This window comes from Bos indicus x Bos taurus, chromosome 24, assembly GCF_003369695.1.
Source record: "Bos indicus x Bos taurus breed Angus x Brahman F1 hybrid chromosome 24, Bos_hybrid_MaternalHap_v2.0, whole genome shotgun sequence".
NCBI lineage: Eukaryota > Metazoa > Chordata > Mammalia > Artiodactyla > Bovidae > Bos > Bos indicus x Bos taurus.
Window position 1 is genome coordinate 56,075,855 of NC_040099.1, and position 26,480 is coordinate 56,102,334.

Below are 26,480 nucleotides of genomic sequence, written 5' to 3' on the forward strand. Positions count from 1 at the left end.
GACGTAGCCACTGAGGAAAAGAGCCTGGTTAAGCATAGAATTACCATATGAACCAGCAACTCCATTCCAAGGTATACACCCAAGAGAAATGAAAATATATGTCTACACACACGCTGCTGCTGCTGCTAAGTCGCTTCAGTCGTGTCCGACTCTGTGCGACCCCATAGACGGCAGCCCACCAGGCTCCCCCGTCCCTGGGATTCTCCAGGCAAGAACACTGGAGTGGGTTGCCATTTCCTTCTCCAATGCATGAAGGTGAAAAGTGAAAGTGAAAGTGAATTCGTTCAGTTGTGTCGGACTCTTCACGACCCCACGGACTGCAGCCTACCAGGCTCCTCCGTCCGTGGGATTTTCCAGGCGAGAGTACTGGAGTGGGGTGCCATTGCGTTCTCCGTCTACACATACACTTGTACAAAAACTTGTACATAGATGTGCATAGCAGCGCTATTTACAACAGGCAAACATGGAAGCCTCCCAAATATCCATCAGTAGTGAATGCATGAATGAATGTGGTACAGCCATACAACAGAGTACTATTCAGCTACAGAAAGAGAGTGTGTACTGACACATACAGATGCACCTTGAAAAGATGCTAAGTCAAAGAAGCCAGCCACAAAGACCGCATATGATGTGCCTCCATGTATAGGAAATGCCCAGAACAGAGAAATCTATCTAATATAAAGGCAGCAAGTAGATTAGTAGTTATGAGGAGTCATTGTAATGAAGGAATGGGATGTTGAGAGCCAAAGGGAATGGAGCTTCTTTTTGAGGTGATGAATATGTTCTAAAATTGACTATAATGATGGCTGCACTTTGTGACTATACCAAAAGCCATGGAAGTATACAAGTTAAATGAGTGAATTGGATGGTACACGAATTATATCTTAAAGCTGTTGTGTGTTTTAAGTATCTTTAAAAGTTTCTCCTATCCGAATCCATTCCATCACAAGTACATGCATCTTTCCAATTTGAATATTTCCATTTTCTTGTAGTATTTCGAAACCTTATTTTTCATGAACATAAATTTTTACTCACCTAAAGGATGGTTAAAATATAGCTAGCATTAAGGGACCTGACTTCAGATTCAAAACTGTTTTTTTACCATGGACAAAACAATCTCAGGCACAGTTTATACAAAATTGCCTTTATCTGAAACTTCTCCTTCCTATAATGACCCCCCAGGTAGTTCAGTTGAGCCGCTCACTGGTGACAACTAAAAATGCTAGACAAAATTTTAACAAATTCTTGAAACTATCAAAAAAGATTAGGTCAAATCAGCAAGGCCAGTGTGCCCCAGGGGAATTTGCCCATCCTGGGGGAGAAGCCGTGTGACTGAGCTGCATTCCTGCATCCTCTGGTGGAAGTAGATGTGAAACCCGAGCATGTCAAAGGTAAGAACGATCAGAAACCAGCCCCAGACCTAGGCAGGAACTGCAAGGACATGGTCCTTGGGGGAGGAGGGGGAAGAAGGCTTGAAATAGAAGTAAATGTACGCTAGTCGAAAGAAAGATAATATACTACATTAAAAACACACCAACTAAACTTTAAAGCAAAAAAGCATAATTAGAAACTAAATTCACTCCCTAAATATAAGGGTTCAATTTAGAAGGATATTAGGATGATACAGCAGCTCTAAATGTATCCAGTAATATGACATCAAAGCTAGAAATTAAAAACTCACCATACATGTATATCTATGGCTGAGTCCCCTGGCTGTCCACCTGAAACTGTCACAGCGTTGTTAATCAGCTGTACCCCCAATGCAAAATGAAAAGGTTAAAGTTTCAGAAAATTAATTCAATAAATAAGCAAAACAAAACAAACACACGCACAAAAGACTGTTATACATAACAGTAGGCAGATCTGCAGAACAGAACAAACTGTCCAAAAGCAGGCTTGTACAGTCCCTTCATTTCAGCTAAGGATATCAAGTTACATGTCTGTAAAAACAGCTAATTCCTGCAGTGGCATGGACGCACTGAAGAGTTCTGATAACAATTGCGTTAGAGTACTATGAAAAATGGGCGTCCCAGGCGGCCCTAGCAGTAAAGAACCTGCTTGCCAATGCAGGAAATGCAAGACATAGGTTGGATCCCTGGGTCAGGAAGATCCCCTGGAGGAGGGCATAGCAACCCACTCCAGTATCCCCGCCTGGAGAATCCCAACGACAGAGTAGCCTGGTGGGCTACAGTCCATGGGGTCACAGAGAGTTGGACGCGGCTGAGCACGCACACACACGCACTTACCAGGCCCTCTGCCAGTTGCCCTTTTTTGAGTTAAATAACCCCTTTCAAACTTAAAAGTCACCTGCAGTAAAGGCTACTTCCTCATTCCTAATGCTGTCGCTGTGCTCACTCACTCCTTTGAGAGAATTGTGTGGTCAGGGAAGTAAAACTGCCCCACTATTTTAAAGTGCTTGGTCACAGGAAATCATAGGGACCCAGGGAAGGAGTTCTGTCTGCATCAATGACCGGAAAATGCAGAAAAGCAGGTTTTGACCATTTGCACATTCAATACTGCCCTACAATATTAGAAATCTTATCACTAAGGAATGACCCATCCGAGACTCTGACAGAGGAATCATCTTTGTGAAATTAAAAACTTTCAAGAGAATAAAAGCAGTCATGAAAGAATGTGCTAGAATGACAGATGGGACAGAATTTATAATTACAATCAAAATACAGGAGGAAAAGCACCTGATTATAAGGAAAGACTAAAGCCTTTAATGGCATCTTCAAAGCCGTGTTTTATATTCCTCTTATGGAACGTTGCCATCCATCCCCACGCCTTACTAACTGTCATGTAAAACTGTGTTCAGTGGTAGACCATGAAAGCTCAGGATTCCTTTGCCGGAAGCGTTTCAGAATCCAGCTGTCTGCTAATGCTACCTTCAACCAAAAGATTATTAATATAATTAATGGTTCTAGTAATTAAGCACTACAAAGGTTGTTACCACAACTTACTGGATTGACAATTGGATATCCTCACCAATTTCACTATTTCTACTTTTGATAATGACTACCCCCTCTTGAATTTAAAACCATTTTAACTCCTCCTGTTTTTCCATCCTGCTTAAGTCTGCTTTCAGACTCCTCTTTCCCTAATTCTATAATATTTTTTAGTATTTCCTAGTATTTGCTGCGTAGTTTCCTTCTCCCCTTTTCTATTCTCTCTAGACACTGCCGATCATACACCTATTTCAACTTCAGTGTCTAAATGATTCCCAGTTCCCTAACTCTAGCCCTAAGATCTAAGACCACATTCCTGCTGAAAAGGAGTGGGATCCTATGGTCCTTGCCCCACGTCCTCAGTCGATCTTTTGTCTGTGGAAAAACTTTAACCAAAGAGCTAGTTTAATCAGAGAAGTGAGAAAATGCAGAGAAAAAGGAAAACAGCCAAAGGAAATCAAATAATAAAAGTTTAGTCCGTAAGCATGGTCAAAGACGTTTAGTTCCTTCTCAAGGGCTATATACACTATTCTGAACCGTATCCTGGGAGCTGTCTTATAGATACCAAAATTCCCACCAAATGGAGAAATTAATGCCATGATGACCAGACTGTAGCCATGCTATCAGTTCAGTTCAGTTCAGTTCAGTCGCTCAGTCGTGTCCGACTCTTTGCGACCCTATGAATTGCAGCACGCCAGGCCTCCCTGTCCATCACCAACTCCCAGAGTTCACTCAGACTCACGTCCATCGAGTCAGTGATGCCACCCAGCCATCTTATCCTCTCATCCCCTTCTCCTCCTGCCCCCAATCCCTCCCAGCATCAGAGTCTTTTCCAGTGAGTCAACTCTTCGCATGAGATGGCCAAAGTACTGGAGTTTCAGCTTTAGCATCATTCCTTCCAAGGAAATCCCAGGGCTGATCTCCTTCAGAATGGACTGGTTGGATCTCCTTGCAGTCCAAGGGACTCTCAAGAGTCTTCTCCAACACCACAGTTCAAAAGCATCAATTCTTCGGCACTCAGCTTTCTTCACAGTCCAACTCTCACATCCATAACATGATCACAGGAAAAACCATAGCCTTGACTAGACGGACCTTTGTTGGCAAAGTACTGTCTCTGCTTTTGAATATGCTATCTAGGTTGGTCATAACTTTCCTTCCAAGGAGTAAGCATCTTTTAATTTCATGGCTGCAGTCACCATCTGCAGTGATTTTGGAGCCCAGAAAAATAAAGTCTGGCACTGTTTTCACTGTTTCCCCATCTATTTCCCATGAAGTGATGGGACCGGATGCCATGATCTTCGTTTTCTGAATGTTGAGCTTTAAGCCAACTTTTTCACTCTCCACTTTCACTTTCATCAAGAGGCTTTTGAGTTCCTCTTCACTTTCTGCCATAAGGGTGGTGTCATCTGCATATCTGAGGTTATTGATATTTCTCCCAGCAATCTTGATTCCAGCTTGTGCGTCTTCCAGCCCAGCGTTTCTTATGATGTACTCTGCATATAAGTTAAATAAGCAGGGTGACAATATACAGCCTTGATGAACTCCTTTTCCTATTTGGAACCAGTCTGTTGTTCCATGTCCAGTTCTAACTGTTGCTTCCTGACCTGCATATAGGTTTCTCAAGAGGCAGGTCAGGTGGTCTGATATTTCCATCTCTTTCAGAATTTTCCACAGTTTATTGTGATCCACACAGTCAAAGGCTTTGGCATAGTCAATAAAGCAGAAATAGATGTTTTTCTGGAAACTTCTTGCTTTTTCCATGACCCATTGGATGTTGGCAATTTGATCTCTGGTTCCTCTGCCTTTTCTAAATCCAGCTTGAACATGAGGAAGTTCACGGTTCACGTATTGCTGAAGCCTGGCTTGGAGAATTTTGAGCATTACTTTACTAGCATGTGAGATGAGTGCAATTGTGCAGTAGTTTGAGCATTCTTTGGCATTGCCTTTCTTTGGGATTGGAATGAAAACTGACCTTTTCCAGTCCTGTGGCCACTACTGAGTTTTCCAAATTTGCTGGCATATTGAGTGCAGCACTCTCACAGCATCATCTTTCAGGATTTGGAATAGCTCAACTGGAATTCCATCACCTCCACTAGCTTTGTTCGTAGTGATGCTTTCTAAGGTCCACTTGACTTCACATTCCAGCATGTCTGGCTCTAGGTCAGTGATCACACCATTGTGATTATCTGGGTCATGAATATCTTTTTTGTACAGTTCTTCTGTGTATTCTTGCCATCTCTTTTTAGTATCTCCTGCTTCTGTTAGGTCCATACCATTTCTGTCCTTTATTGAGCCCATCTTTGCATGAAATGTTCCCTTGGTATCTCTAATTTTCTTGACGAGATCTCTAGTCTTTCCCACTCTGTTGTTTTCCTCTATTTTTTTGCATTGATCACTGAGGAAGGCTTTCTTATCTATATAAGCTGCCACAATTTGAGAGCTGGCCTCAAGAAATGGAGATAAAGTGACGCTGGAACTGAAGACTAACTGTACTTAATCAAGATGATGCCAGTCAGATCACCAATGACCAACTTCAGGATGACTGTCAGAGCTGACTGTACTGTTTCTGCCTGTAGCCCCCACCTTCAGCCTATAAAATCTCATGCCCACGGATTGTCAGTGGCAGGGGAGCTGGCCTTCGGACAGGCATTCCCCCCACCAACCCTGGTTGCTGGCGTCCAAAACAAATTTCCATTCCATTTCACCCTCCTGGCCTCTTTATTGGCTTTTGAGTGGCAAGCAGCCGGGCCTGGGTTTGATTACACACGCTATGTACCTAATAAGACATTTCCACATTAATTCAAAAAAACACACACAAAAAACAAAAAAAGCATCTGATACATCATTGCTCAAGGCAATGTTGTACCCCAAGCTGTATTTCTCTTCCCTTCCCAACTTGCTGCTTTTCCTAAGAACCAGTATGCCTACCACATGTATCCAAGTCACTGTGGACTCCCCTCTCTGCTTCTTCCCTCCTCCCATAAACTGAAGACAGCCTGATCCCTTTCACAAGCCAATGGTTTCCTCTTGCTCTTCTAGCTTCATCTCCTCCCTCATCTAAGAAATCTTATTTAATTCTCAGTCCTTTTATGTACACAGCATGCGCTTATTCCGTTTTTCAGTCGCCCAGTCATGTCTGATTCTTTGCGACCCTGTGGACTGCAGCATAGCAGGCCTCCCTGTCCCTCACCATCTCCCCAAATTTGCCCAAGTTCATGTCCATTGTATTGGTGATGCCCTCTTCTCCTTCTGCCCTCAATCTTTCCCAGCATCAGGGAGTTTTCCAACGAGTCAGCTCTTCGCATCAGGTGACCAAAATACTGGAGCTTCAGCTTCACCATCAGTCCTTCCAACGAGTATTCAGGGTTGATTTCCCTTCACTGGTTTGATCTTCTTGCTGTCCAGGGGACTTTGTCCAGCACCACAGTTCCTTACTTCTGCTAAATTCTCTTCCTTACCTTGTTAAAGTGCAAATTCCTACATTCTCTCAGATGTACCTCAAGCATCTCCCCTTGGAACCTGAGAATTTGTTCAGTATGTTTACTGACAACAGAGATCAAAGTAACTTAGTTTGGCACTAGGAACAAGTCCTTGCACTACTCCTCATAAGCCTGGTAAATAAGAGCCTACTTCCTGCTCTGGACCAGGAAGAAGTGACCACAGGGTGCTACGGCAGCAAAGGAGGCATACAGTCACTAGTGCAAACTTCTTTCCGTTTTTCTTGTACTGAGCCTTGTAGATAAGCAGGAACTGGACAGGTGAACGTTAGGTCAGAGGAAGGCATTAGTTATCAGAGCACATGCTGGTAACTGCTAGTAAGGTGCACCACGCGAGGGGAAATGGGTGGGGGTCAGGGCACAGGGAAGGCTGGGGAGGGAGGGCCCACGCGAAGAAATCCACAAGCAAACTAGCAGCCATGTGGAGGACACGGGGTGGAGGCCAGGTCAGAGGCAAGGAGACAGAAAGGAGGCTGCTGCACCCTGCTTAGCAAAAACCAACGCCCCAAAGCTGCGGCAGCGGGATGGAGGGACAGGGCAGGGAGGACGCCTTATCCTTGTTCGATCGAAGTAACACACATTTCATCTTCAGAACAAGCCTAAAAAGTTATGTCTTGACCCACTTTTCCTCAAGAGGAAACTAAAGCTCTTGGACTACTTGTTCAACATGACACAGCTTACAAGGAGGAGGAGCAGAGTCAAACTTCAGGACCCTGCTCGAGTAGCACAACGTGCATCTCAAATGCACATCCCAGTGTAAGGAGTAAGTCATGTTTCACAAATAAATCTGGCCTGTTCAACTTATAAAATTCATAAATAAACTTCCTCAGAGAAATACTCTGGCAGGTTTAGGGTAGTAATCAGGATTTTAATATTACTCCAAGCTGTGTACAATTTTAGAATACAGGAATTCTACAGCGATCCTATGGGCCTAGTTCCACCTTCTCCACTTCTTAATGTGGCATGGACCAGAGTTTAAAAGTATCTTATTAACCTGTAAAATCACTCTGCCCATTTAATCTTATCGAGGTAGGGCATCTTTTTTAAAAGCACTGATCTAAAAATAAAACAGTGCAGAAAACAAAGTTAACGTTTACCAGGGGGTAAAGGGGCGAATTGGGAGACCAAGCCTGACATACACACACCACTGCGTATAGAAAACCGACGACCTGCGGTACAGCACAGGGAGCTCGGCACTCCGTAGGGGCCTGCAGGTGAAAAGGATCTTTAAAAAGCGGGGCCTTCTCGGGCAGTCTAGTATTGAAGACTTGGCCCTCCAGTGCAGCGGGTGTGGGTTCAATCCCTGATCTCTGGCAGGGAGCTAGGATCCCACATGCCTCTCGGGCAAAAAACCAACATAAAACGGAAGCAATACTGAAAAAATTCAGTCAAGACTGAAAAAATGGTCCACATTAAAAAGAAATCTAAAAAATAAGAAGGTAGATATATGCATAACTGATACCCTTTGCTATCCACGTAAAACTAACACATTATAGATCAACTATATGCCAATAAAAATTTTTTAAATACATTTAAAAAAATCTAAAAACCTGAAGTTAAAAGATGCTTAAGATGAGATCAATATTCTGCCATAGGCAATAGGCTTTAGTGAAGGAATAAAACATTTGTATGTTAAAATCACTTACCTAACATACTATATGAATATTACAAAATACAATGTGTTTGGCAAACTTTATAGAATAACACTTTCACTTCTAAAAATGAGGTGTTAGAGCTAAGTGAACACAGTATTCCTGTTTTCCTTTAGTATGTAGTATATGGCCTCCAGCCTTGAGACAAAGATAGCAGACTGTTTTCAACTCACAGATTAAGTAGTTTCTAGAACACAATGCAAGCCTAAGGGAAATTTGGTCAAAATGGACCATAAATGTCTGCCACAGGCCTAAGAGTAAGATAGCCTGTCTGTTACTCCTGCCCTCAGCCTCAGGGTGACAAAGACTCTATACTGAAATATTTTTGTTTCTGTTATAGATAGGCTATTTCATTATTGTTTCACACCAGATAATGCATGCATCCTGATGTAAAATGTAAGTAAAATCAAGAGAACAGTTTTGTGAGTTGTTTGTGGTTGTTTTTTGCTACATCTGACAAACAATAAACTTACTGTTTTCTAGAAAATACTATCTATGGATGGTTTCAGTTACAATAACTAGGGTTACATTTTTTAAATGCTCTTCCTATTCATTTGAAAAATTCAGTGTTACATATACAAATGTATGTATGTATGTGTGTGTGGTATACACACACAGTTATAAGAGAAACATCAGCATTTCAGATTGGTAATTTAAATTATGTCAACTACGCATGTTTATTTGTAAAACTTCCTGTAGTGAAACATGCTACAGTTACCTATAAACATTCACTTCTCACTGTTTACAATTTGAATAATTATGAAATGTTTGTATTATGCAATCAACTGAGTTATAGGAAATTCACATGAACAATATAAATCTGATGTCCAATCCTGTACAAATATGAAATTATTTTCACTGGACTTTCAAATTGGTAAGTATAAATAAAATGAGGTCAGCAATACTTAAGGTGAGGCAGTTTCAACAATTACCCGAAGAGGTTTTGTTAAATGTACAAACTGTAAAACAAAACTTCTGATATTAATCTCGCCCTTAATTCCAGACATGATTAATCTGAGATGGTCTCTACTAAGCAGTGTTTTATAAACTTTTATTTATTTTACTTCTTGCCTTTCTGTTTCCATTTGATCCAAGGCAACATAATCAGGAAATACAGACACTATGTAGACATCACCACAGACCAGCTCATGTGCTTCCATACAAAGAAACTAAACATTACTTAGCGACACTAGGGTTTCACAAAGTGATTACCACAAAAACTTGGACATAATTTTTATTTTTCAGAAACACGTATAAATACATTGGTGTCTCAAAGGCAAATCAGTATCTTGATCATAGTCCTAGACAAATAGGCCCTCAAATTTACTATTAACTGAATCAAAATTAAGTCTTATATATTCTTTTCAAACACTGAATTTTTAAAATACTCAGAGAAATTTAAAAATCAAATTTTAGTTTTAAAAATAGAAAAATTAAAAAATTAATCCTTTCTAGATTACAGTTTAAGATTCTTAAGTCATACGGAACAGATGGTCTTGCCAGCCTTTTGTAAAAGACCTTTTAAACATACACGTGGCCAATTCATTTTCAACCTTAAACCAAGTTCTCTGTATATTTACACTGCATCATTTGGTAGTTAAAATAATAAATACTTCATTAAAAGATATCAATTCCTGCTGCTTCATGAATGCACAGTACTTTTATTTTTTCCTACTGTTGGATTTCAACATATATTTTCAACATACCTTTCAACATACGTTGATAAAGATGACTCAAGTTTTAAGTCTATCCAAAAGGGTATCAAATCTGTGCTCCCTCTGACAGTCTTAGGTGGGAACAGTTAAGTCTCGTTAAACTAATCTATTTCTGGTAGTTTATAATGTGGGTGTTTTCTATAGCCCAGATGCCCAACTGCTGTTGAACAAACTATGAGTCTAACACAGTTAGCCTTTCCAAGTCCACCTGTCAGAATCACGTGCTGTGCGCACATGAACGCACACACACGCCTCAGTTCCTAAAGCACTTCTGCTCCTCTAAGGAGGGAAACAGGCTTTTGATCAACACACTATCAGACACTGAAGTCTGCTAAAATCAGAAGGTGTCCAATTTTCACATAAATGGAAAGAGAAAATACTTATTTAGAACAACAAAAATTAAGCTTGGCAAAAGTAGTTATTTTTATTTACAACTGCATGTATTAAGGTTACAAGAGAAACACTAGTGATACCATCTGAACAAAAGCAATGATTTATTGGTAATGGAAATGAATGAAATATTGAAAGTCTCTGGCGAGAATCAAGCAATTATCCAGGAGCTGTAGCTCTGATTGCAACATGGTCTTCCAGTGTCTTCTGTACCTTTAGTGGCTTTCTCCTTTTTTTCCAACTACCTAGGAAGAACAAAAATAACTTTATATATACCTCTTATTGATTTAGACATACGAGTTATTTTCAAAATACTACTGTTATCATTTTTAAAACCTATATTAATTTTTGTATTTGCATTTCTTTGGCATGCAGTGTATCTTCACTGTTGAAGCAAACCGTGACACTCCCTCCCCTCCCAGCCTCTAGAAATTAAAACTAAAATACATGCAGGCTATTTTTGGTATTTCACACTGTTTTAAGAAAAAGTAATGCAACTTTTCAAAACAAGGTTGACAGTTTAGAGAAGTTAATAAAAAGATGATGCTACATGAGTGAAACATATTGGCATACTATTTTTAGGCAATTAGATATCAAATGTTGATCACAAAATAATGTAGAATTAGAAGAGTATGCTAAACTTATGTCTTCATGCCCAAGATGACAGGTTTCTAGACTTTTCTATCAATATGTAGACATGCAATGAAAACAGATTAAAAATGACTAATTTTGCCTAGTTTCTATTTAAAAAAAATCCTGGTTACTAAAATATACTACTAAAATATAAAGAATAAATCTAGGTTCAGTCAATGATTAGAAAAATTTTCTATGGGAAGGTTTAAAAAATGTCCTAGGTTGCTATAAACGTGGTAGCATGAAACTGTAATGAATAAATCTGATTTCTAACAATGGTTCTAGAAAACAAAGCCTCTATGGGAAGGTTCTAAAACTACATTCTAATCAAACAATTTACTTTAAACCTAAAGTTCATAATAATGTATTCTCATGGCAGAAATGCCTCTAAGGAAATCTACTTGCAAGCCACTGAACATATATTTACATATAACAAAATTTCTATGTACATTTGTAAGTACAATTTTCATATTTTAAATGGACTCTGATCCAAAAGGCAGTGTCTGAATCAAGCAAAACTCACAAAGATCTTCAGTACAAATCTCGTCTAAAACAGAACTTGGGCTTCTGGGAATCCCAGATTCATGGGAAAAGATGATAAAAACCCATCCTACTGAATTCCTAATCACATTTTACAAGAAATGCTGTTTTCCCCATCTTGAGGAAAAACACTTTTATTGCTTTAAAATAACTCCTCTTTAATCCAAGGAAACCACGTGCTACAAAGTCCAAAAAGCCAAAAACGACACAGAAGACAGTCTCATAAAAGAGTATGTAGACAAGAGTAAGAAGTTCAGGTTTTAAGAGCCGGGGGAGGAGGGAGTCTTCCTAAGAAAGAAGGGGAGGTGGCGCTATTTGTACCACAAATGAATTTAAGCAGATAAACACTGAAAGCATTGTTGATCATTATATCACTTGGGAACACACAAACACAGAGCTATTAGATTAAGCAAAAGAAAACAAAAACAATTAATATTAAAAATTAACATTTTAGCAGATGTGATACAGTAGAAGACATGAATCTGCATACTGTTTCACAGGCTGATAACTCTCAACTTGCCAATGTGTATTCTCTGGAAAAAAGAAGAAATTCAGCATTCCAATAAGGAGTTTCTCACCCCAACAGTAAAGCTCTTTTATTCACTTTAAAGTCTTTATATTACACCTCTGACAAACAAAAGTTTTGGTACATCAAAATTAGGTGTCAAAAATATTTATTCAATAGAGTCCATTGATTGTCTATGTTAATATTTTAACTCAGCCTAACTTTTAGTCCGTAAGTCTTTCAACTGGCCTTGAACTCACTTGTGTTGGCAAAGCAGAGGACAGGCCCATAATTAATCAGCAAAAAGATTCTAGGGCTACAGTTCCAATGAGAAAACCCGTATCTCCCAATTTCAGCCTCATCAATATATTACACTAGCTCTGATGTAAAAGAACTTGGTGAAACTGCTCATATTTGATTTCCAAAATGATTCTACCGTTTCTAAAAAATACACACTTTAGATCGGATTAAAACATTATCCAACTATTTAAAAATATTTATGACAATGTAAGTTTCACTGCAATATTATTTCTCAAAATGTAGTACAAAATTAAATGAGACAGGAGAAAGTAAAAACAAAAAGTTGGGTGAGTAACCTGGTATGGTAATGAAACTAAAGCGCCCAGTTGCAAGATCAGAACAAAAACTCAAACAAAATAAAGCCAACTGAGAAACATCGACTAGAAGAGATCTGAAGACAGAGATGGTTGAGGCAATCTAGGTAACAAGGGGGTTGATCCAGATGACAGAAGCTGTAGAAATCTTGCCCCAGCAATGGCGAGAACGTGAGAAGGGTGAGAGCAGACAGGTGCTAGATGAGCAGAGAAGCAAGGAGGGGAGTAGAGTGAGATAAGGTCAATCTTTATATTACTTCATTTTTAAAAATCTTCTGATTTTAGTTCATTTGAGTTGGATTAAAAAAGCTGAAAAATAAAGACAAAAATGTTACAAAAATAGCTGATACGGTGAATGGCCAGTTAAGAAAAGTCTATTTCTATTACCACGACAGAAAATCTGCTTTGCTGTTCACATGCACCTCATTCCCTAAGAAGCAGAAGCCCCTTCACTTTTGCTCAGTTCTGAATACTTCTATTACTTTTGTATTAAAATAAAGCAAACCATGTGAAGAGCATATTTTTGCAAAGAAAACATCTACTTCCAATTTAAATGGCAAGCTTTCTTCATGCTGCAATATACAGAATACATTTACTACAACAACAGATAGCCTAAGTATATATTATAATCTGAGCACAATGCCTCCTATGAGCCAAAAACAGAAAAACAGAAGGTATGTTCTAGCCTCCCAAATCTGCCAAGTATGACCTTCTAACACTGTAAGAGTATGCGAGGTGGTCTAAGACTTCTCTCCACAACCAAGACTCAACAGCATTACCTTAGCTTCTGTCATCTTAATAACCTAAGGAGAATATCAATGACATTCTGAGAACTAAAATTAACTAGGAACAACTCATGCAACATAAAAACAGAAACTGAAAATGCTACATAATTCTATTTTATCATTCATTAAAATCATTTTATATAATTCTCTTCACTACACAGAGAGGTAACTCTCCTGTCTGTGCTGATAAAACACTTGCCAAATCTATATTGAAATTTTAAATTCTAATTACTGTGTGGAATGCCTTTAAAAGTCAAACTGACTAAATAAGTAAAGAGAAAGTGCCACACTTGACTTGTCCTTGAATGAAGGACTTGCACCATCTCAGTTCCATGCCCAGGGTTCCTGTTTTCCATTCTACCTAGAGTGCCCACTGCTGCCCTGAACTAAGCTTTGATTTATATTGATTAACATTCCAAACATTAGGGCATTACCCTTTAACAATATAAACTTGTTACTATCAGAGATTATGACTACACATAACACAGTACCACAGGGACTACAAGGATCAGAGCACAGACCTATTACTTCCTTCACTAGAATCCAAACTCACTGATGGCTTTTAATAAGTGAGTCTCAATAAGGCCAATTTCAGTTAAACATAAGCTGCTTTTTAACTGTAGCTTTCCTACGCTAAAGTTGCTGGCTTAGCACAATATGAAAACTACTAAAATATTAGCTTACTTTTGAGAAATAACACTACAGGACAATGAAGGACACAAGCAGTGCAATCTCATTCAGAAACTACTGGAAGAAAATGTAACATTAATATACATAAGAAAACCATTCAAACAAAATTTTTCAGACATTATAAAAGCAAAAGATTAAGAAGTCCAGAACACCAAGAAGGAAGTCCATTACACTGTTACATAATTTTTGCAGCAGTTCTCAGTGTGATCCAAGCTGGGTGACCTTGAAACCCATTCAGGGAGTCTTCAAGGTTAAAAGTGCTTTTATAATCATGCTCAATAAATTATTTGCCTCTTTAACTCTCATTGTCTCACAATATACAATGAAGTTTTCCAGAGGCTACATGACTTATGATAGCAAAACTGACTGAATGCAGAAGCAAATATGAGAATGAGAGAATTCTACTAGACTGTATTCAGTAATTTGTCAAAATGTAAAACAATGTTCTTCTCACAAAATTGGTTTTTGTTTTGGAAAATAAGTATTTTAATTTTAAAAAATCACTTGTGCTAACACGATAATTTTAATAAATGTTGTTTAAATTTCCCAGTTTTAACTTCTAAGATGGTAAGTATTAGATAAACTGGCCCACAACAATCTTTAACAGTGTAAAGGTGTCCTGGGACCATGAAGTTTTGAGTACTACTGTTCTACAGTCATTTTTAATAAGGTAAAAAAAGTACCTAGTTAAACATATAGTATTATAGAACAAACAGAAATACTCTCAAGAAGAAAAGAAAAATACCTCTACTATCCTAAAGAGTCAAAAAAGGTAGTTTGGTAGTCAAAAAAGAGAATAGGCTGGAAGAGATGTGAACTGTTGTTCAGTTGCTACATCATGTCAGACTCTTTTGTGACCTCATGGACTGTAGCCACCAGGCTCCTCTGTCCATGGGGTTTCCCAGGCAAGAATACTGGAGTGGGTTGCCATTTCCTTCTCCAGAGGATCTTCCTCAACTAGGGATTGAACCGCATCTTTTGCATTGGCAGGTGGATTCTTTACCACTAAGCCACCAGGGAAGAGCTAGGGATAGGAGAGGGGATGTTAAAGAGGTGGACGCATCCTGAGATGGGCAATTATTAATGCACACTAGAAAAGCTGTAACTGGATGGCAGGCTGGTAAGAAGATAAGTAAGTGTAGGGGTTACCTGGAGGAAACATGGAAATCAAGTAGCATAAGCTAAGGTGAGAAGCCAGGAAACCAGAGGAAATAATGGGATTTAGAGTAACAGATCTTAGGAAAGAACTGCGCTAGAAGCAAACTACGCAAGGCACGGTTAAAGCCAAATCCAACGGCATCTGACTCAAACAAGCAAAGGAGCAGAGCAGGCAGCCAGAACGTCTTTGCTGCTCACAGTTTCCCAGTGCAGCACACTTCGTATCATAAAAGCGTAGATGTTTAATCTCTGCTTCTTCTGACCTGTCATTATGCGTATGTCAAACATCCCACATGACAGATCTAAGAACAAAACTGTTCCTACAGCTCCCAAAAGTTAACTACGCTGTGAGACAGGAAGACAGCAGTTGGAAAACGATGTTAAAATATCTATTGTCAGTGTCCAGTTTCATAAGTTCATCCACTGTTAAGAAATTTTATTTTCCTGCAACTGAATTAAAATCAAACCTCATCAAAAAGAATGAGTTTTCTGGGTGTTTCATGGCTTCAATTCCCAAAACAGGGGTCTAAATTGGTAAACCAGGTGCCTCTTCCTCCACACACTGGCAGCCCTGGGGAAACGCTCATGTGCTTCCTCTCTTAGTAATCATCCCAAGTTCTAGACCACCTGCCAGATGCAGCCATCGGAAATACTGCAATACCTACATCTCATGTGCTGCTGCACACTTAATCTGAGTACAGCAACTGGGTTCTGTACTGATAAAGTTCTTGATGGCACATCTATGCTCTGTGGTTGTATATTTTAAGAGTCATCCTCAGGAATCGTTACCAGCTAGAAGTACAATGCTCTCATTTCTAAAGGTCCCATGGTAACATAAATTCTTATGCAAACCTTAGGAGTATGTCCTCAAAAACAAAAACCAAACCAAAAAAGCCACTGAACACATATGCCTGTTCACTGAAGAGTTATTTGCTGAAATGTGTTCTTCAGCACAAAGACATGGTTTGAAAGCATATCGGTGAAGCAAAGGAGCCCATTCTTCTTGATTAAAATCATTGTCATTTTAAATGTTTTCATCAGAAACAATGATAATCAAAATCTTAATATAAGCAAGCAAAAGTTCTTAAAAAGTCACTAATAATGACTTAATGTACTCCAATTTTTCACTATCCCTAACTACCTTCTATAACAAAACAATAATTTATACCTTCTTATCTGGATGCCATTCATTAATAGACACTGTGTCAATGAGACTTATCTTTATTAGAGACTTCTCTTAGTAAGAAATCTAAAAATGTGATTAGAAGACCCTACTGTTCTGTTTATCCTTATAAGATTTCATGATATAATATGATTTTGATAATTTTAAAATTATTTCTTTAAAATTACTATTTTTATTTCTCCTAGATATCATTTAAACAAACTTACTCGTTTGAAGTCATTCATATTTGTTGCCTGGACTGGAGTCCCAATAAAAGTAAAATATGAAATTCTTGTTGTTTCTTCTTCACCTTGATTGGACTGAACAAATATCTACACACACAAATAATTTTACCATTAATGATTACACTTCTTTTTTGATAAACATGCTCAAACATTTAATCAATTTTCTTAGGTTATTAATAAAAATACCTTCCATTCTTTATAAGGATTAGTCCAAATTACATTTACACTAGGATTCCTATAGCATCATTAATTCTACTGTCTGCTCAGCTGTTCTTACCTTGTCCAGGGGGATCATGGCAGGATACTTATATATGTAAGCTCTGCATGATTTGGCATGATAATGTTGAAGGGTCAAAATTAAATTATTTACAGGGAATACTGAAAGAGTATGAAACTCAAGATTACAATGGGCAGAATGTTACTGAAATTTTACCAAAATCACCATTTTTACTGAGGAAAATCTTGGCAGTTATATTCTTTCTGATACGCCATCATTCATTCTATTCCCTAAAATGTTAAAAGAAAAAAGAGCACGCTGGAAATCAGTTCCTAAAACTACCCTCTGCTTCTCATGTTTTTTTAAGCTCATCTCTGTACGTGTTCAGTAGCTTCAATCGTGTCTGACTCTCTGAGACCCCGTGGACTGTAGTCCACCAGGCTCCTCTATCCATGGATTCTCCAGGCAAGAATACAGGAGTGGGTTGCCATGTCCTTCTCCAGGAGATCTTTCCAACCCAGGGATCAAACCTGCGCTTTCTGCATTGCAGGCAGATTCTTCACCCACTGAGCCACCTGGGAAGCCCATACTGTGCCTTGCATGTTTTATTAAGCTTGCTTCTTTTATACTTTCTATTTAAAATTTCCCTCAGCATGTTAGGAGACAGACGCTTTACTCATAGGTTCTTCTTCAATACACTGGATTATTTAAATTTGCTCCATTTTTAAAAATAATACTCAAGATGCTGTCTACTTAAGAATATTGCCTCTCTTGATTTGGGCAACATTCTTTTTCCATTTTCAGATGAAAATCAGTTTTGTTGTTTTTTTAGGCAACCACAGGTTCATCTCGAATTGAGCTGACCAATTAAAAACTTCAAGTCTACAACAAGCAGACTATTAAAGTAGTTCTCTATTTATTTGCAATGCTTTTTTAATCTAAGCACAACAGTTTATATTTACTCTTTTAAAAATTCATATACTTATTTTGATTAGACTTTCTGATCAAAACTGTCTCTTCGATTTCAACTTTATCATCAAAAAAAGTGACAGGTGTGCTTTGTGTGTCTGGACTTAAGTCACTGACTAAAATGCTGAGTTTAAAGTATGATTTAATAGGACACAGTAAAGACTGTGAACCTATCACAAAGTAACTATGTTCAATGATCTCAACGACAGAAGAGATTACATTAGGATATCTGGGTTTAAAGGGCTTTTTCCAATAAGCAAATGCCTTCCTCCCATCACTACATAAAGCAATAGGTGTTATTAATTGAATGCTACAAATATGTAACAAATATTTGTAAATATGTGACAAATGAATAAAGTCAAGAAAATATTTCATAACCAGTGTTCCAGTTTGATATAACCATTTTCTTTAATTTCATCCGGGTAAAATACTTCTACTCAAAACTCAATATAATCCTTTATCTTACCACTAAGTATATTCTGTGAAATTCCACTGAAAGCTTCCCAAAATGAACATAGCTATAGCATTCTTCTAATTTACAAAACCGGAATCTACTGACACAAAGAAATTACACTCCTTTGGCAAGTCTGTGCTCCGGTGACTCTGTGCTGGTTCCAACTCCTTTTTCTCGGCATTCTACTCTAACCCTCCTAAACCCTGGCTCTGATGAAATGGGCTCTGGTTGACAGGTGGTTTAGAAGCATGTGCTGGGTTTAATACTAGAATTCAAAAAAGCAATTAGTAACTGCTAAAAAGCTGCTGATTTTGTAATGTAAATTAAGGTAATACAAAATTATGCTTTTAAAAAGTCAGTTTTTACTGAGATCATGGCCACTACACGATTCAAAAGTAAATTGGATTTTAGAAACGTATCCTCACTCATTACCAGGTACGAAGGAAGAATGAGTATCTGGTTTAAGAATAAATGTCCTAGCATAAACTTTTAACAAAAGTTGGCATATACATGCCATATATATATGTGTTTGACAAACCTATAAATTAAAAAAATCCACCTTCCTTTTTAGGGCACACAGGTGAATTAAAAAGAAGAAAATTTAATTAGCTCATTAGACATTTTTATGCATTTCAAGCCAAACGGACAGTTAATCATTTTTAAGAATAACTTGAGTCAGCTAGGACACTGAAGATGGCATAAATTGTCACCCACAACCCGTTGCATACATCTGAATGAAACACTACTTACGGTTACACTGTTAACGTTCTGAAACTTAACGTAACGAAGAGGGACAATACCATCTTCTTTAATATCATCCTCTGTTAGTTCCAGAGCTTGAGTTGGCTCACTTCTTTCTGCCTCTTCAAAATCCATAGATCGCGGTAGATTGATAAAAATTTTTACGTATTTAGGACCCTGACCTATAGAAAGGTAGAATAAAATTAAATGCTAACATCAAATACTTTGTCCTCTTTATCATGATGTTCACTCTATACAGACGTGCCCACATATGCACACACCTACCTCTCTTTAGAAATTTTAGGAACGTCTGAGTATTTTCACAGCCATACTCCTCCTTTCTCAATAGACATTTAGTGGTATATTCTTGGCCTGCTGAAACTACACTAACTACTAGGAATACCAGATTAAAACACACACACACACACGCACACGCAAACATATACACAGAGTTCCTGCCCTCAACTGTTAAGAGACAGGCAATGAGGGATGTACAGCTCCCAGGGAGGAGGTACTGGCAAGGCGGCAGTGGAGTCTGACAGCACATGCAGGACGATGAGAAGTTTCATAAAAGAAACACTGAGCTGCGTCTTGCAGTTGCCATCAGCTGGCACCTTTTGTTATTTAGGAGAAAAGCATTATCAGTGACAATATTTAGCCAGAGGAAATTAACTACACAAACTGCCAAATTTCGTCTTAGGGATTAGGCTGTGCTCAGTGCTAAAACCACTCTGTAGAATGTCTTAGTCTCTCTAGCTTCAGACCAGTATCCTGTGACTGACTGAGGAATCTTAGCATAGCCACACTGCTTACATACTCATTTCTATGGCATTTGCTTTTACAAATACTTTGTATTTTCAGAATAAATTAACAATTTTATTAGTGAAAAAATCATTAACCAATGGAAACTTAGAATAGTAAATGACTTAAGGGAATGCCATCTGATAAACAGGGTTCTCTCAATCAACTAAGAAAGCAACAACAAATCCTAGCCCCATCTCCCCACCTCAGGCCCTCTCTCATGTCCATTCCCAGCAGCAAAAAAAAAAAAAAAAAAAAAGAAGAAGAAGAAACAGAAAAAAGGGGGTGGGGTGAGTAAGGCCAACTATGTATTGAACAAAATGAGAAATGCCAAATTTGCACAATCATGTTTGCAGCATCATAATATGTATAAAGAAAATGCAACTATAATTAGCGCACACACAGGAGGATCTAGGGCCTTAGTTTTATCACCTATAACAGGAAGAATGTATAACAGGAAGAATGTGAAATAAGTCTCCCCCAGTTCCCACCCCGAGAAACAGCTACCTCAAACCTAGAACTCTTAGTTGGAAGAAAGGACTCCCTTGTTTTCAGATGAAGAGGAAAACGGTAAAAGTTGACTTTTTTTCAAATTACTTTTGGCCCAATAATCTTACATTATATGTCACTGCTTTGTTCCAAGAACAATTTCACTCTTTCCCAAAACAAGAGCTCTCTACCTCCATTTAATAACAAGTTTTAACCTAAGGGACCAGTAACAGAATGGATAAAGAAGACGGAGTATATACACATACACAATGAAATACTATCAACAAGAAGGAATGAAATTCTGCCATTTGCAGCAACATGGATGGACTTATTACGCTCAGTGGAACAAGTCAGAGAGAAAAAGACAAATACTGCATGGTGTCGCTTATTATGTAGAATCTAAAAATAAAACTAGTGCATCTAACAAAAAAGATACAGACTCAGAAATAAAGAAAACAAGCTATTTACTAGGAGGGAAGAGGGGAAGGGGACAAGCAAGATAGTGTTAGGGAATTCAAGAGGTACAAACAACTATGTATAAAATAAATAAGCTACAAGGATACACACAGGGAATACAGCCAATATGTTAGAATGACTGTAACTGGAGTATAATCCTTAAAAACTGTAATCACTATGTTGTACGCTTGAAACTTACATACTGCTGCACATCAACTATGCATCAATTTAAAACAAAGAAAAGTTTTAAATATAAGCTAGCAGGTCTATAGAGCAGAAAGTTACTTTATAGAAAAGCTGCCCATTACTCACCATTATCTGGCCCTTGAAATTTCATTGAATAAAGCTTAACAGGCTGATTGAATGCCACAGTAATAAGAAGCTGTGAAAAAAATAATCGTCTTATTTTTAAAGGGCTGTTAAACATCTTAAGTAACACAACAGCTAAGGAGAATTAAAATCATTAAACAGAAAAAATTTAATTCACCTAACATAACCAATGTAATACAGAATATCAGTAAGCTGAAAGTAACTTGATTAGTTTGACATTTGAGAAATACAATAATCTATTCTTTTTATAAAGGAATAACAACAAAATTTAACAGAATTAATTAAAATTATATGTTAAGAACCTAAGGCCTCATGACCTAAAAACTGGCAACATCCACCCCGCCCCGAAAAACAAATTAAACAAAACCCCCAAATTAAAACTTAAACTATGTATTTTAACATATTAAGCTTAATATTTCCTGCAACAGTTTATCTGTGGCTGCATCTACCCATGTCACTTGACAATCTGGAGACGATGCACACAGGTTATGTGGAAAGACCAGATCTCAAATGGACTCTATTTGATTCAAAACTCAAGACAACAGGACTCACAGCTCTATCAGTAACCTCTAAACTTCCATCCTAAATGAATCTGACTCACTGAATCTGGAAAGCCACCCGAGGGAACTGAAATACAAAACTGCTGAGATGCCTCTCTCTGATTCATTCACTCAATCTTCCTTCCACCAAAACTGTCTGATGAAGATACCTCTACGTTTCCACCCTGGGAAGAAGGTTTCCTCAGCAGGAAGATTTCAGGGAAGCTGTAGCCAGCCCTTCTGATACACATCATCACATTACGTTTAGGGCACCATTTACAAGGTGCACAACATGGCGGTATTTTCAAGCAATAAAATAAGATAGTTCTGCTTGGAGCAAAGGAAGATGGCATTTAGATTTATTTCAAATCACTGTGGTCTATTTGCTTAAGAAAATACTTAGACTACTCTCTTTAGTTATGTAAGTACTTTTAATACTTGACCTGTATTTGGGTGTCAGGAGATAAACATGACCCATTTAGGGACCTGAACCATAGGTGAAGAGGATATGAGAGTAGAAAGCTGGAAGTAGATAAAGTTAGTAAGCATATGACATCCTCTTCCTGAAGCCACTGAAGAATCATTTGACTCTTTTAAGAAATCAGAATATAAATACAATTTATATTTTAGAGAAGTAACTTTTGTGAACATATAAAAGATATACTGGAATGGGGACAAAGCAGAGGCAATGGTACAGTAATTAAATAAGAAAAAAAATTTTAAGACAATAAAATTTTAAATAACAGCTAAGACAGAGAAAGCGTGATCAAGGCAGAACTACACTACCCCACTTCCTCTGTGACAACACTGCAGGAAAATACAGGGAAACACAACAGGTTTACACTGGGAGTGAGGGCTAGACATAAAAGGAATGTCTCATTTAGGTGGGTAGAAAGTATGAAGGCAGCTCAAGAATGAACAAAAGGACTTAAGAATAGTGAAGGCTCAACCCAGGCTTCCGGACAGTCCAAGACTTCTGTGATTCTCTGCAGCGCAGCTGGCATAAACAAACGAAGAAAGGGGGTGAGGTGACAGGGTCAGAGGACAGAGGTGGTTATAAAAAGTAAGAAAAAAGTGATCATCTGGAAAGGAGAGACATGAAACCATGAGATGGAAACGTGTGTGGACACAAATACTGATAATCTCTACAAGCCCTAAGCATTCAGTTACCTGTTCATCACAATCAGATTCCAAGAAGGTCATGTCTTTTCGTAAACAGTTGTCAAATCCATGCTCATCACTTTCATTCAGACATTCACAGCCAGCTTTGTTAATAAAAGGCATTAAATCCATCTGAAAATTTAAACCAAAACTTTAGGCAAAGCATTTGGATTTGGTATAAAAATCTTAGTAAGAAATGTAAATATGTAATTCTCTTTTAAACTCTAAAAAATTATGTTTTCAGTGTACAACACCTGTGGTTAACAATTTTTAATGGTTATTTTCCACTTATCTTTTTAATAACCTGTACTATATTGACTTTATCCCCTGTGCTGTACAATACATCCTTGTGATTCTCTTTTTTTTAAACGTTTTATTTGTATTGGAGTAATTCTCTCTTGACTTAAAAAATTGCTATCTCATTTAAAAGTTACTAAAACTTTTGTAATAACCCTTTTGTCTAAACTTCTGATATCTACCACTAATAATTAAAGCCAAATTGAGGCTTAGCCCACTTAATAAGTATCTAAAACCAAGTCTTTAACACAAAGATTATTAAATGCTAACTTACACTTTTTTAGTAACAGTGTTTGGCAGTGTAAAATATGCAAATTAAAATAAATATCTACAAAATATCTAAAGAAAGCCTACCTCCCTCTTCTAGTGATAATGCACTCTTTAAACCTATATCCAAGAAGAGTTTAGATTAAAGATGAACTAGGGACTTCGCTGGTGGTCCAGTGGCTAAGACTCCGAGCTCCCAGTGCAGGGGGCTCGTGTTCCATCCTTACTCAGGGGAACTAGATCCTACACGCTGCAACTGAAGATCCTGCATGCTGCAACTAAGACCCCAGCACAAGCCAAAGAAATAAAATAAATGGTTAAAAAAAAAAAGGATGAATAGCAAATAAGTACTTAAATTATAGAACAGAAAAGTGTAAACATACATAAACAGACCAACACAGTGATCCTCAGGTGCCCGCTTCCTGGATACAACAATCAGCAATTCACAGCCACTCTGGTTTCACCTTTACTCTGCAACCAGTCCCAACCTTCTTCCCGATTATTTTCATGTAAATTTTAGACGTTTTTCTCATGTTATCCATGAACACTTCAGGGTGTTCATAGCATTTCATAAAACATGTCTTTAAAAAAAGAATCCTCAATATCATTACCATGACTGTAACACTGGTAATGTTTTAGTATCATCAATATCAATGTTCAAATTTCTTCAACTGTTTCAAATATTTTACAGTTGAATCAGTTTAGACTCAGAATAAGAATCCAAGAAAAGTATAAACAAGTATATTTGGTTAATGTCTCTTAAATCTCTTTTAATCCAGTCATTCGGCCTAGCGATTTCTCCTATTTGGATTTTGCTAACTGCTCCCTGTGGCGTCCTTTAGCACTTTCCAGCGTTACGTGCTGGCTAACGCCTCCGACATCACACCACAGAGTACAGTGATGGTGGGCATCCCTGCCCTGTTTCTGACTTCAGTGAGAATGTCTCCAGTGCCTTCCCATTAAAATTTTACTGAATGCTTTAGGAATAAATGGATATTGCATTCTGTCACATATTTTTTCTGGGGCTTCCCTGGTGGCTCAGTGGTAAAGAACTCACCTGCCAATGCAGAAGACACAGGTTCGATTCTTGATCTGGGAAGATCCCATATGCTGTGGAGCAGCTAAGCCTGTCTGCCACTACTGAGCCTGTGCTCTAGAGCCCCGAGGCAGCAACCAGTGAACCCAGGAGCCACAACTACTGAAGACCACGTGCCCTGGAGTCCGTGCTACGAGGCGGCAACGAGAGAAGTGTCAGGAAGCATTTAACAGGAGGCTTCCTGTGTGCTGTTTTGGATCTGTCATGAATCCTCTGTTCAAGAGGGGTGGCAAACCGCTCCCGGGCCGAGGAATGCATGCATTTCCTTCCTTAGTTTTTCCATATGGTGATAAGTAACTACGCTCTTCCTTTTTATGAACCATACGGTAAAAGTGATTATTTACAACCCTCTCTCTTTGATATGGATTGCCTTATGTTTCCTTGATTATCTGTAAGTCTGGACTTTTGATCTTTATCTTTGCTGAAAATAGCTGCCTTGTAAGACAGTATATATACCCACACTATGTTAAATAAAACACCTTTGCTCCATCAGAGCTTGGGTCCCCGTGTCTGTCTGTCTTTCTCTCACTCTCTCTCCACCCAGCTAATTCTCTGGAGGGTAGAACCCCATTGTGCTCACTCTCCTGCCTGGGCTTCTAAGACCCTCTCAAGAGGGCGCACTGTGCCTTCACCCCCTCGAGAGGGCGCCCGGTGCCTTCGTGAGCGACACAAGCCCTGTGTCAAGAACTTTATTGGTTTTCTGCGTAAACCAGGGAATGTTCGCCTCTCTCTCTCTCTTTCTTATTGCTGACTCCGGACCACCAGGTTCCAGTCCATTAAACGACCTCAACAAGTGGCGCCCGAACAGGGGCCTGGTACCCATGGCAGGTTTGAACGGAGTGACCCCAAGGGCCTCTTGAGGTCGGTAAGTACTAAGACATGGGTCAAACAGCTGGAAAGCCCCATCACTTTTCTACTTTACTTCATCACTTATTTAAAGTTCAGGGACTTCCAGTTTCACGCCAGCGAATAGAAGCTTGCCTTCAGACAGTGGTTGAATGTAACCCTTGGTTTCCTGATGAAGGTAGTTTTGATTTAGAAATTTGGCACCGGGTCAAAGAGAATGTTGAACGAGCCACCAGACAGGGAAAAAATATTCCGATAGATTTCTGGCCCCTGTGGGCTCTCATTAAAGCTGTGATTCTGCCATTTCAAGGTAATTCTAGCCCTCCTGATATTCGTCAACAGGCAGAACACTTATTATATGAATATGAATTTGATGATGAAACCTTACAAAAGGCACAATTAGAACAACATAAAATATTTTAGATTTTCCTACAAGCCCTGCCCCAGTTGCTCCAAGCGCTCCTCCCCTGCCAGGGGGCAGAAATCCCAAAGTCTCTCTCTTGCTAGAAGCCATTAGCTTCTGGCAATGACTCTCCTAAGACACCTTTTGACATTAAAACTGACAACACCTTTCTGAATAACAATAATAAGTTTTTACCACATTCTCTTAATTGTAAGAATTTGCTACCTACTCACTCTCCTTCACAACAGAGGCTTTCTGAATTGCTGGCTTTGCAATCACAAGTCTCTGAAGCGCATGGTTTTTCCGCCTTTCCAGTTTTTAGAAATCCTGATGCTCAAGGGCACATAATACCTCAATATGAGGGTATTAACTTTTATCACAAGCAACAAATTTAAAAATCTATAACTATGTACTGCCCACATTCATCTTTTACTAAAGCACTTCTAAATTCTATAACATCCTCTATTGGAAATTTTATTCCCCATGATTGGCGAACTTTAATAAAAGCTCTCCTTAAACCAGGATAATATCTTCAATGGATAACATGCTAGCAGAGATCAGGCTAACAGAAATGCTCGAGCTGGTGCTCCCCAAATGCTAACTGGTACAGGACAATTTGACAATATAAGAAGCTCAAATACAGTGCCATCCTTTGTTACATGAACAATTAAAACAGTAGCCCTTGAAGCTTAGGATCAAATTACTCCACAAGGGGAGCCTACAGGTAGCTACACTAAAATATTGCAAGGACCTAATGAAACGTATGCTGATTTTCTAGCTAGATTAGAAACTGCTATTTCCCGTAATGTAATTGGAGAAGCCAAAAGGCAACTAGAGAAATTACCTGCTTCAGTTCAGTTCAGTCGCTCAGTCATGTCCG

The 26,480-nt window shown here is 38.5% G+C and overlaps 1 protein-coding gene across 5 annotated transcripts in view; it reads right to left on the reverse strand.

Annotated features, from left to right (window-relative positions):
• Positions 1–9,133: 9,133 nt before the first annotated feature.
• The window catches only part of TXNL1 (thioredoxin like 1), a 44,164-nt gene continuing 26,817 nt past the window's right edge, over positions 9,134–26,480 (reverse strand). Inside the window, exons 4-9 of one of the 5 annotated variants that reach the window (XM_027526421.1) lie at positions 22,701–22,823; positions 20,974–21,043; positions 18,925–19,097; positions 16,517–16,621; positions 11,866–11,908; positions 9,134–10,447 (exon numbers count right to left, since the gene is read on the reverse strand). In XM_027526421.1, coding sequence (XP_027382222.1) covers positions 11,870–11,908; positions 16,517–16,621; positions 18,925–19,097; positions 20,974–21,043; positions 22,701–22,823 — 510 coding nt within the window. In that variant the 3' untranslated portion in view covers positions 9,134–10,447; positions 11,866–11,869. Of the gene's footprint in view, positions 10,448–11,865; positions 16,622–18,924; positions 19,098–20,973; positions 21,044–22,700; positions 22,824–26,480 lie in introns of those variants that run through there. The other 4 variants (XM_027526422.1, XR_003508532.1, XM_027526420.1 and 1 more) reach the window with 4 other exon arrangements.